At 42.8% G+C, this 12916-nt stretch overlaps 1 protein-coding gene across 1 annotated transcript; it reads right to left on the reverse strand.

Annotated features, from left to right (window-relative positions):
• Positions 1–6786: 6786 nt before the first annotated feature.
• LOC108190122 (retrovirus-related Pol polyprotein from transposon opus) lies at positions 6787–12346 on the reverse strand. The gene is made up of 3 exons (XM_073952377.1): positions 7909–12346; positions 7717–7838; positions 6787–7639 (listed from the first exon to the last, which is right to left on the reverse strand). The coding sequence occupies exon 1, from the start codon at positions 12315–12317 to the stop codon at positions 8253–8255; it is 4065 nt and encodes a 1354-aa protein (XP_073808478.1). The 5' UTR covers positions 12318–12346; the 3' UTR covers positions 6787–7639; positions 7717–7838; positions 7909–8252.
• Between the last annotated feature and the right edge of the window lie 570 nt (positions 12347–12916).

Genomic DNA, 12916 nt, shown 5'->3' on the forward strand with positions numbered 1-12916 from the left:
CAACCTGTTGGACGGTACCTAATGAAGTGCATGGTAAGCGTATATAGACCCCACTCAGATGTCCATTGCTGAGTCTTGTTTCCTTGTAGTGAACGACACAAATCATTTTCTTTTCTATTCACTCTTTGGATCATCCGTGTATGCCTACTTGCTCCTGTTTGGACCCTAGCCTACCTGACAACTCTAACAATGCTGTGTTTGGATCTTACTCTGCTGGTAAATCCAGTTCATTACACATCCAATCTACCAATACTCTGATGAGAATTAGGTGGCATGTAGCTGCAATATAACTCAAAATGAGTTAAAAAGGCCACCTTAACTTCAAATACTTTTAAGCAGAGACCTAAATGTTTGACCTCTTTAAGATTTGACAGCTGTATTAAGAAAAGCATTAACACAAATGGTTTTGGGTAATTTATCATTCATTAGCATCTGTAAGCTTTGCTCTCGACCCCAATGACAGGCAGGCCCAGGCTGAATCTGGATGCTGGGAATGGAATATTTATGCGTGTCCCTGCAGGCCTCTTTCAGGCTGGAGGGCTGCTTGCAGTCCTCTGCTACTTCTCTCCTGCTGTGTGATGTATTGAACAGGAGTGTTGGACTGGACTCTAAAGGGCCTAAGGCTGTTGTCGATTGGCACCATCATATTTGTGATGTTTTGTCCTGGGCGTTCATGCTAGTCTCAGCCTGAAGAAGCCAGAGTGCCCTAACAAAGCCCTGTGTTCTCCAGCTCTGGGATCAGCTGTTCTTCACTGGAGCTCCATTAGCACTAGCCCTGCACTGCCCCTCACACCTCAGCCTGGGGTCAGCGTTTATGGCACCCACAAGACCATAGCGTCTCTTCATGTTCATTGAAATACACAAACTAATCACAAAGACTTCATTATGCTCATTCATGGCCAATTCCTCACAGGATAGTAAGAGTTTTTAATTTCCTTTAATGACTTTACAGAGTTTCTTATTTCCTGCCATGCATTGTGCGTTGACAAATTGTTGGCTGGGTCAGTTGACATTTCTGTGTGGAGTCTGAATGTTTTCCATGTGGATGCGTGGGTTTTCTCCAGGTGCTGCAGTTTCCTCCATAGTCCAAAGGCATGTGTATACAGTAGGTGAATTGGGTAGGCTAAAATTATTCATAGTTTATCTGTGTGAATAAGTGTGCATGGATGTTTCCCAGTTATGGGTTACAGCTGGAAGGGCCTCCGCTACATCAGTGGTTCCCAAACGTTTTGCTTTGTGCACCCTTTCTAATATTTGACACCTGTCAAGCACCCCTTTCTCTGATTACACTCCACATTTTTAAGTACAATAATTACACATATGTTCTGTTTACGTGATTAAAGTAAAAGTAATAAAATAAGTGCATTTAATGGATGAGCTTTATGATGGATTTTCACAGCCTTATTAAGCAAGGACAAATCTTCATCTCGCATGTTTTTCATCGCTAGAGCTTCTTGGTGGATGCTGCAGAGTACCATGGAAACCAATGGTGCAACTTTTCGGATGGAAGCTACTGCTCCTTTGTGCCTCCTTTTTTCTTCTTCTGCAGTTCCTCTAATTTTCTTTGATAAAGCTTACAGGCATGTCTTGTAAGTGTTTGTGTTTTGTTTGTAAGTGCCAAACCATATATGAGGGCTTAAGACTGCTATTAGCTAAAACCTCACCACAGTCTACACATTGCAGATTTAGATTTTCCTATTCATGTAAACCCGAAACCAATGTAACTGTCGATATATTTGCATTTCTTTCTTGACATTTTCTCACTCTCTAGCGTAGGCCTAATTCTCTTTATCAGTACATCTCTGCTGGATTTCTCTGTTCCCGCCTATGCCTCTTCACCTCGTTTGTTTACTTGTTTAAATTGAAAGTTTTAACCAGATGTCCATTTTGAGGAATATAGTAAGCGAAAAAAAATTACAAATGTACTATCACTTAGCTCCCAATGTGAAAGGGCGGGGCTATTGTGACACAGACGTAAAACTGCGAGATGAGTGAGTTTGCATAGGTAAATTACAATTTGTTTTTTGTTTCTCTCTCAGTGAATTTCTTTTCTCTCAAAAATATGATGTGAAGTTTACCCAAGAGAAATGCATAAAAATAATATAAGATAGAATATTCTGCCATTACAAACATTCTCTCATGCACCCCTGGTGGTCCGACTGTGCACGCCTAGAGGTGTACACACGCCAGTTTGGGAACCACTGAACTACGTAAAACATGTGCTGGATAAGTTGGTGGTTCATTCCGCTGTGGCGGCCCCAGATTAATAAAGGGTCTAAGCCGAAAAGAAAATGAATGAATGAATGAATGAATATGTCTAGTGTCAACCAAAACAAAGAAAATTAATTGCACTGCTTACACTGAAAGTGATTACTCTTCAGTTCTCACAAACTTGTTTGAGTTTCTTTCTTTAGTTAAACACAAAAATAGATATTTCGATGAAAACTGGAAACCCCTAACCATTGACTTCTATTGTATTTCATTCATTCACTTTCTTTTCGGCTTAGTCCCTTTATTAATCAGGGGTCAACATAGCAGAATTAACTGTTAACTTATCCAGCATATGTTTTACGCAGCGAATGCCCTTCCAGCTGCAACCCAGTACTGGGAAACATCCACTCTTGCATTCACAAACATACACTATGGCCAATTTAGCTTACCCAATTCACTTATACCGCTTGTCTTTGGACTGTGGGGGTAACCGGAGAACCCGGAGGAAACCCATGACAACACGAGGAGAACATGCAAACTCCACACAGAAATGCCAACGGATCCAGCCGGTTCTTGAACCAGTGACCGTCTTGCTGTGAGGTGATCGTGCTACCCACTGTGCCACCATGACACCCTCTTCCGTAGTATTTGTTTTTAGTAAATAATGTGTACATTTTCATTTTTGGGTGGACTATAACTTTAATATCATCCTGTTTTATTGTAAGATGAAATATGTTATGACTGAGAAGAAAGTGTTTTAAAATATTTTCTTTTTGCAGCTAGAGAGACCAGAGGGGTCTTCTAAAGCTGCTTTGCATTGTTCATTTGCTGCTAATGAAATTGTAGCAGACACTGCAACCATCACATTGCAGACGAGTTGCTGATGAGCTCTTTATATAGTGCTGCAGAGTCTGCCATCTAAGGATACCCATTATAAGCCATTACCCAATACATGTAAATAACAGCGAAATACAAGTAGTAAATGCTTTTATAAAATTGAATTGAGAACTTTGGTATTGTGAGTACCAGCCATTATAAGTGCACACCATATCCGTATAGACATAATTTGTTATCAAAATAAAACATAAACAGATGTGCAACTTTTAATCAATGCTATGCCCGGGGCAACATAGTGGTTCAGTGACTAGCACTGTCGCCTCACAGCAAGAAGGACTGGTTAGAGCCAGTTGGAATTTTTATGTGGAGTTTGTATGTTCTCCCATTGTTGGCATGGGTTTTCTCCAGGTGCTCCCATTTCCCCCACAGTCCAAAGACGTACACTATAAGTAAATTTAATAAGCTAAATTGGCCTTTGTGCATGTGTATGAATGTGTGAATGAGTGTGGATGGGTATTTCACAGTACTGGGTTGCAGCTGGAAAGGAAAACACATACTGGATAAGCTGGCGGTTCATTCAGCTGTGGAGACCCCTGATGAATAAAAGCACTAAGCTGAAGGAAATGAATGATGTTTTGCCACATTGTTGTCAAGTTTGAACGTTTTCTTTGCAGCATTGTTTTACTTAATGTACTGTTTTGCCAAATGCCAAATAATATAGAATTAATTACAGTTTCATATAGTTTTGGGCATTCACCTGGAAGTTTGCTGAGACCCAATAAAATGGGACAAATTTTTTACTTTGTCTGTTTTTGATGTGCACAATGCCTCCTTATTGGTTCATTTCATCCAAATTTGAAAAATATCTAATTTAGTCTCTCTTTTTTTTTTTTTGCTCCTATGTGCATATAAATGGCAGCTGGTTTCCAACATCTTGTTTTGTAAGCAAGAGAAGAAAGTTAAGAAGCATTTGAGTGAGAGGGAATAGTGAGAAATGTAGATTTTCAGGTCAGGTATATTTGGTAACTCTAAATTCGAATGATTTTGATTGGTTATTCTTAACAGATTAACTCTTTTAAAGGATTGTTAGATACCCGGTTTGATATCAGAAACAAAATCATAAGTGAAGTTTTACAAACTAATTTTGAGAGGAGCATGTGATATGATCAGATTGATTGTATTATATGTTAGTTTATTTCTTATTTACTGTATAAAATATTAAATTAATGATGGTAATATATTGCATTTCGCATGTATATTTAATGCAACTTTCTAAATGTCATGCCAATAAAGCAACTTAAACTTGAACTTGATTCAAGCATACAGTAAATAGACCGATTTCACTCTACTACCTAATGAAGTGAATGAGACTGGAATTCTTAAGACAAAAAGATTGAAATGGCTGCACCTGCTCGTACACAAAGAATAAGGTGAATCTTCCTAAAGGACTGAATTTTTTACAAATTGCAAATGCATTGTTATCAATGAAAATACATTTAAATACCAAACATTCTGTAAAAGTTTAAGAGCATTACCTTTCCATTTATAATAAAGTCGATAATAAAAATCGCATTTTCTGTGATGTTGTACTATCAGTGCTGGGTAACACCCATACACTCATTAACATTTAGTTTATCCAAATCACCCATATTGTAGGCAATTGTGCTAACCACCATACCACGCTATTTATTTTTGTTATTATCATTTTTAAAAAATCTAGTTACTACACTTATTTAATATTATTGCAAACATTACAGTTTAAACCTACTAGACAAAACATGAATTGTTTTCTATTTAAGCATTTTAGTTGTAAAGGCAACAAAAACTACAAAAACCTTTTCAAATCAAAGTGTATTTGCATATTTATGTAATAAGTAAAATATGTACAAACCCAATAGTTGCATTATTTTTTTACATTATTTTATAACCGGATTGGGTTTGTTCATAGTTTACCAAACATTCATTCATTTTCCTTAGGTTTAGTCCCTTTATTAATCAGGAGTTGCCACAGTGGAATGAACAGGCAACTTAACCAGCATATATTTTAAACAGCGGATGCCTATCCAGGTGCAACCCAGCACTGAAAAACATCCATACACATTCACACACACATACACATATCACTAAGGCCAATTAAGTTTATTTGGTTCACCTGTAGCGCATGTCTTTGGACTGAGGGGGAAACTGGAGCACCCAGAGGAAACCCACGCCAACACGAAGAAAACGTGCAAACTCAACACAGCAATGCCAACTGAAAAAGCCGAAAAATATATAGCAAAAAATTGAATACCTATTATGATTTAAAGCAGATCATTTTAACTTTCCATGATGTACTTACATGCAAAATGTTTATAAAAGAAATCTACTGCAGGCACAGGATTTAAGTAAAAAAAAAAACATATATATCTAAAAAAATAATACATGAATTAAGTACAGTGGTGAAACTGAGTCTTTCTTTCCACCTTCTCGGTGGCTGTAAGAAAGGCTGGTGAAGGTGTTTTGACAGAGATGGAAGGAGCTGTGAAAGCCCTGGAACATTTGTGTGGAGGTCTGTTGAGATTGGGAGTAGATAATAGCCTCGTGTTGACATTCCCTCTCTAACTGTGACCAATTAATGATGGCTGGCTAAAAGAGCATTTCATTAGTTTTTGCCCTTGGCCGTTGCGCATGTCTGTGAGGGCTGCGCTGAAAACAGATTAGGACATTAACTCATGAGAGGCTGAAGGACTTGTGGAGTCATGCCTTCAGGCTCTGCCAGGCTTCAAAGAGCCTGGCGCTATCGTATCGCTGGCTCCACTCTATCATCCACCGGCCTGCCAAACGCATTCATCATGTGGCTGCTTTAAAGGTCCAGACCCTCGCTTTCACCTGGACTTCGTTTTATGCATGGGGTGACCTTCTTGTTTATAATGCATTGTAACAATACAATCAAAGAATACTTTGGGTTAGAATAACAAGTGAACTTTTCTCAATTTTGCAATTGTTTTAGTTTGCTGCAGAATTCTCTTGTCTCTTTTGGAAGGAAACAGGTTCCTGTTCTGTTTTGTTTATTGGAGTTTTAAAGGATTAGTTTACACAAACAAAAATTTATTTGCTCACAATTTACTCTCTCTAACAAGTGTTTACAAACTTCTTTTTTTTTTTAATTCTAAGGGAGCTCATAATTCTGACTTCAACTATATATATATATATATATATATATATATATATATATATGTGTGTGTGTGTGTGTGTGTGTGTGTGTGTGTGTGTGTGTGTGTGTGTGTGTGTGTGTGTGTGTGTGTGTGTGTGTGTGTGTGTGTGTGTGTGTGTGTGTGTGTACAGATCTTGATATACACAGATCTTGAAGTCCTTAAACGTATAGCAGAAAAGTCTCAGATTCAGATGTGTTCATTATATGGAGTGCTGTAAAAAAATGAAGGTGCCATCTAAATAACAAAAACCTTAAAATAAAGCAAAAATGTTACAATCTTAATGGATGTGATTTTGACAATATTGTTAAAATATATTGTTTTAAATTATACAAGCAATTATGTATGTTGGTATAATGTTGAGGAACTGTTTGTGGCGGGGGGGGGCAGGTGGGCTGATGGAGCTAGACCTCCAATCTGACAATATTAATGATTTACCCGACTACGCCACCTTGGGAATTTCACCCAAAGAATTTAAATACACGCACCACCCATATAAAAGGCACGCACAAGTTCGTTCCACCAAATTGCAGTCAGAGACATTGGCACGGTACAAAAATAGGATTTCTTTATTTTCAAATCTCAAATAAAAACAGCATTAAAACCAATATGTTGACATTGACACTGACAGTTTGTAAATTTTATGAAGGTGCTCCAGGGCCAGAGCTCGCCAGCGTTAGGGAAAGTGGCCAGGCTATACTTCAGGCAAGTGAAAACCACTGCAATCCACTGTGTAAAGATAGCACCCACACGCACAAACCAGCACACAGTGATCACTACACACTGTGAGAAATTCTAAAATGTTCAATAAAATTAGCCTTCCACCCCAGGGAGCTCTGGCTCTGTCACCAGCCGAAAAGTCGGACCACTGCCCTGCAATTAAACAAAAGAATAAATCAGTTTACACAAGTAAATGATTAAATAAACAAAATACAAAATGTAATGAAGTTGATAAATGAAAACAAAGAAAGAGCAACTAAATTCCACCTTAAAAGGGAGGAAACAATTAAATCTTAAACCAAATTAATTAAAGAGAAAATAACTGAAACAATGAAAATACAACAGTAAAGATTTACACAAAAATGTAAGGAAAAATCAAAACATGCTGGATGAATGTCAAAATAATAAAAATAAACAAATAAATCCAGCCGCACTATATAGATTTATCCAATAAAGAAAATGAAAACCCAAACAAACGAAGATAAATGTACCAACAAAAAAAATAAAGTTAAATAGTCCTTGTGTAAACCAAAAACAGAACAACTCAAAGATAAACAATTAAGAAAACAAAAAGACAAAATCTAAGAAAACAGAAAAAAACACGGGAAACAGGACAGCACTGTAGCCGCACACGGATGCGGAGCGCCCGACGGAGCTCCCCTCGCAGAGTGCCACCCAGCCTGAACAAATAAATCAATAGTCATGATAAAGTCCAAAATCTGCTATAAGCCATTTGCAACTACATGCAAACACCTACCTACTGCTCACCGAAGGGAATCGGGGTTCAATCAGTCACTTAAGAGGCAGATAGCACGTACATTTCAGTCAACAGCCGGCACAGCCAACAAACAGTCGCGCACCCGCATCTGGTTCTCGCAGCTGAGAAAAGTGGACACAGCGTTTCCAAAACGATCGCGACAACCAAAACATGAGACAGACGCTTGCTTACCTTTTCCAGTCCTTACACGCGTTCTAGCGTTGGCGATTGCAGCCAAACAATTCAGGCGAAGCAACTTCCAGCCCGATCAAAACCCCTCACCGCCCTCAACAGGTGTGGGAAGTGACGACGCGCGCTCACGGCGCCGCAACTAATCAAGTGACGCATCCCAGGTAGCAAATGCTTCCCCCTTTTTATAGCCCGTATGCCGTATTGTGATAGGGCAGCGAAAAGGACCCGTAAATTAATGACACTTGGCAACTAATTACCTCTCCTGCCACAATCTACCCCCACCTTTTGCATCGGCGCCCCGACGATGGACCAGAAATCAGCAAATTAAACACTAGCCCACCATACTAACTCCAAGGCCTAAACAACACCGAAATGTTATTAGACACAACTTCATGATTCATAGGTCCGCTTCTCACCTCTCCTACACCTCGGGGAAGATGATGCAAGTTCGTATGCTGTCCTGCCCCAACTCGGGCTGAACGACGAGGAGGGACCACACTATCGTTAGGAGGCTCGGTAAGTACTTCCCTTTCCCTTGCTACAGGTTCTACCCCTGGTCCTTGTGGTTCAACCACAATGGCCCTTACAGGAGAGAGGTCCCCGGGCAAATCTTCCTGAACCCTAGACTGCATCGGGTGCAAGCCATCTCGAGGTCCCACCCCTTGAGTGGCCTGAGGGACCACTGGCACCATCACCGCCAAATCGACAGCCTCTAAATCCAACTCCTGAGCATCCTCCTGAGGGTCCTCTTGAATCTCCACAACACCTTTCGGCTGGTCACTACAGACCTTTCCTCTCGGAACACAGGCCTTCAACTGTGACCGATGTACTCGCCTCATCTTACCTGGGCTTGTAACTGGTGCAATGGCATATACCGCCCCTCCTTCCTCAGCGGAGTGGACGACCCGATAGACAACAGAACTCCACAAGTCTTTAATTTTGTGGCGTCCCCTTACTGCGTGGTCCCTTAGATAAACTAACTGACCTTCCACCAGGGGTTGATCTCGAACATGCTGGTCATGCAGGTTTTTCCGCCTGGCTGCTGCAGCCTTCAATCGTCCCTGTGCTCCCTCAAAGGCAACCTGCAACCGCCTACGATGTTCCAAGACCCAGTGATGTACACTACCTACAGTGGGTTCTGGTACCTGGCCCAGCAAGAAATCTACTGGCAGCCGGGGCTCTTGACCGAACATGAGGTAATGTGGAGACTCTCCTGTCACTTGGTTAGGGGTGGTGTTATAGCAAAATATCACCTGTGACAGACAAGACACCCAGTCCCTTTTTCTAGAGTCTGGCAAGGTTCGCAACAAGTTATGTAATGTGCGATTGAATCTCTCACATTGCCCATTGCCAGCTGGATGGTATGGGGTGGTACGGGATTTCTTTACCTGGTACAGCTCACAAAGCTGCCGTATAAGAGTGGATTCAAAGTTGCGGCCCTGATCTGAATGGATACGTCCAGGAACCCCATACTTGTAAAACCATTCCTCAACTAGAACCTTGGCCACAGTCTCTGCTCTTTGGTCACGAGTGGACACTGCCATAGAGAACTTACTAAACACATCGGTCATCACTAACACGTTCTCCTTCCCACAATATGAAGGCTCGAGCATGGTAAAGTCGATTGCAAGAATTTCATTAGGCTTTGAGGCCAGCAGGTGGCCCATGAATGCCCGTGCCACCGGCCCAGTGTCTTTGGCAAGTTGACAGCGTTCACACTCGTGGCACCACCGGGTAACATCAGCCAACATATTAGGCCAATAACAACGCTGTCGGATTAACTCACTGGTGCGTTCTACTCCTTGATGGCCATGCTGTTGGTGCAGCTGTATCCAGACCTCTTCCTTCAAAACATCAGGTAACACAAGCTGATGACATACTTCCCCTCCATCAGGACGGAATATCTTGCGGTACAAAACTCCTTCCCTCTCCTCAAACCTATTCCACTGCTGGAGTAGGGTCAAGACCGGTTTGGTTAGAAGTTTCCGCTCCTCTAATCCTGGACGTTGGCCCTGCTCCCAGAACCTTATTACTGGTCCAATAACAGGATCAGCCTCTTGCATACAGCGAAGGTCAGGGACAGAGTAGCCCGGCAATGTGCTTATAGTCCGCATATCTGCTTGGACCGGACAGCCCTTACTAATGGCCTGCTGCAAGGCTTCGGGAATCTTAGAGCTAACTGCTAACTCCCCAACTACACTCTTGTCAACCAAATTCTGGCGGGAGAGCGCGTCAGCATTTCCATTACTCTTTCCTGCCCTGTACTTGACCTCAAAATCGAATGCGGCTAACTCAGCGGCCCAACGTTGCTCTGTGGCTCCAAGTTTTGCTGTAGCCAAGTGACTCAGAGGATTATTGTCTGTAAACACAATACACTTGTGCCCCAAAAGATACTCACGAAACTTTTCAACCATAGCCCATTTAAGGGCGAGAAACTCTAGTTTCATTGAGCTATAATTAGTCATATTTCGCTCTGAGGGCCTGAGACCACGACTGGCATAGGCGATGGGTCGAACCTTCCCTTCGAAGTCTTGGGACAAAACTGCCCCCAAACCTCCATAACTGGCATCTACCTCCAGGATGAAAGGCTTTGAGAAGTCTGCATAAGCTAATATTGGGGCGGATGTTAACTTCCTCTTTAGGGCCTCAAAAGCCATCTGACACTGCTCGGTCCATACATGAGTCAAACTCTGTTTTCTATGCTTACCTGACTTACTCCCTCCAACTTCTGCCACTAATCGGTGGAGGGGGGCGGCCAGCTTAGCAAACCCTTCCACAAAACGCCTATAATAGCTCGCAAAGCCAAGAAATGTTCGTAGCTCGGACACGGTCCCCGGGCAGCGCCAATGCGTGACCGCCTCTATTTTACCTGGATCAGTTGCTACCCCCTGAGCAGATATAACGTGACCCAAGTACTTTACTTCACGCCGGAAGAAAGCACATTTCTCCAGCTTGGCCTTGAGCCCTTCCTTCTCTAGACGACCTAGTACCATCTCCAGCCTCTCCAAATGTTGGTCTATGGAGGAAGAAAACACCACAACATCATCAAGATACAAAAGCAGGGACTGACACCGCTGGTCCCCGAATAACCGCTCCATCAACCTTTGGAATGTACTTGGAGCATTACAAAGGCCAAAGGGCATACGGTTCCATTCAAACAATCCAAACGGTGTACAGAACGCAGTTTTCGGCTTATCCTGCTCAGAAACTGGAACTTGCAAATACCCGCTGGCCAAATCCAACGTAGAGAACCAGCGAGCACCAGATAAGGAGTCCAAGGACTCCTCAATGCGAGGCAGAGGGAATGCATCCCTCCTAGTCTTGGCATTCAAATGACGGTAGTCTACACACATGCGCAGGCCACCGTCCTTCTTCTTTACCAAGACTATCGGGGACGCATAAGGACTGCAACTCTCCCTAACTATTCCAGCCTCTAACAACTGATTAATATGGGTTTTTACTACCTCATACTCAGATGGTGGTATTCGCCGATAGCGTTGGCGCACTGGAGCATCATCCAACAGCGGTATGTCATGGGAGATAAGACTGGTACAACCCAGATCACTCTCATGATCCGAAAACACAGCTTGGTACTTCTGCAGAAGAGCCCGAACCTGACCCTGCTCAGGTGGAGACAGAACAGATAGATCAAGTGACTCAATCTGTTGAAAAAAAGAAGGACTCCCAACCACACTATGAGATTGAATCATAGCAGCCACTGGTTTTTCTTCACTAACCCCAGCTGGCAGACTAACTATATAGACCTCTTTCAAATTACCCATCATTGTTGCAGGACAAAGCACTACCTCCACTGCACCAACATTTACTATTGGTACATAGACTGTTCCCCGATTTACGCTTACCAAAGCTGGTGATGCCAAAAGTCCAGCAGGAAGACCAGACTCTGGGGGCTCAAACAAAACGACATGGCCAAAATAGTGGGCCGAACAGGTTGCAGCCACTAACTTCATTGTGCCACCCGGGATGCGACACACTCTACGCCCACGAACCCGCACGCACCCCACATGATCAGAAGGTTTCCTAGCACTTACTTGATGACAGTACTGTAAGGCGCTCGACACACTAGGCAATTGTGTTAGTACAGGTAGGTTAAACAGAGCATTACCATGCTGTCCAAACAGTTCCTGGTAGCACCGGGAGAGGATGTTCATCCCCAGTACCCCAGGAACTTCCAGACTCATACCATCTGGAGGGTCCCGAACCACCAGAAGGCCGCACCCAGTAACCAACTTGCCACAAAGTTTTACATCTAACTCAAAGTAGCCCACATATGGAATAGTGAGCCCATTAGCTGCTCGTAACTGCAACCACTGACAACTTTGAAGGCGGTCCAGGCCCCATGGCTCAAAATGTTGCCGAAAACAACCCTCTGTAATTGTTGACACCATCGAGCCGGTGTCAACCAAACAGGGCACTGCAACACCCCCTATGAGAGCGGTCACATGTGGGCAAGGAGAAATCAATTTAGAAACTGAGTGGTGTGCAAGAATCTTACTTGAGTCAATACCTTCCCCACCCAGGCTGTGACTCCGCAGCCTGGTGGGGGCTAGTTTCCCGACGGTTGGGGCGAGCGCTGTCGTCTATTCTCAGCTGTAACAAAACCAGATGCAGCCTGAGGAGGGCGTGGGAAACTCCTTTGCCCCCTACAATCACGGGCAAAGTGACCTGGCTGTTGACACCGCCTACAAACAATTGGACCTGATCGAGAGGAATTACTCTGAGCATGTGACGTTTGAAATCGTGCAAATGTTTGAGTTAACTGGTTTAACTGCTGTTGTTGTTGCCGCAGCATTTCCCTTAGTTCACCCAACTCTGACTGTTGTGATGATCTAACTACCCCCAAAGGTGTTTCACTGCGTACCCCATATTGGATACCATAAGTTAACGGGACCGACTGACTACGTCCCCTTGCTCCCCCGGGCATCCCCTCTTGTTCCCATCTAATTGCCTCACTACGGACCTCTAATAAGGTGGCAGTAGGCTGGCG

Source organism: Danio rerio, chromosome 5, assembly GCF_049306965.1.
Source record: "Danio rerio strain Tuebingen ecotype United States chromosome 5, GRCz12tu, whole genome shotgun sequence".
In the NCBI taxonomy this organism is placed as follows: Eukaryota; Metazoa; Chordata; class Actinopteri; order Cypriniformes; family Danionidae; genus Danio; species Danio rerio.

Excerpts from the sequence above, each read along its gene's own strand:
- LOC108190122 (XM_073952377.1), bottom strand. The coding sequence starts at position 12,317 with ATGGTGTCAACAATTACAGAGGGTTGTTTTCGGCAACATTTTGAGCCA.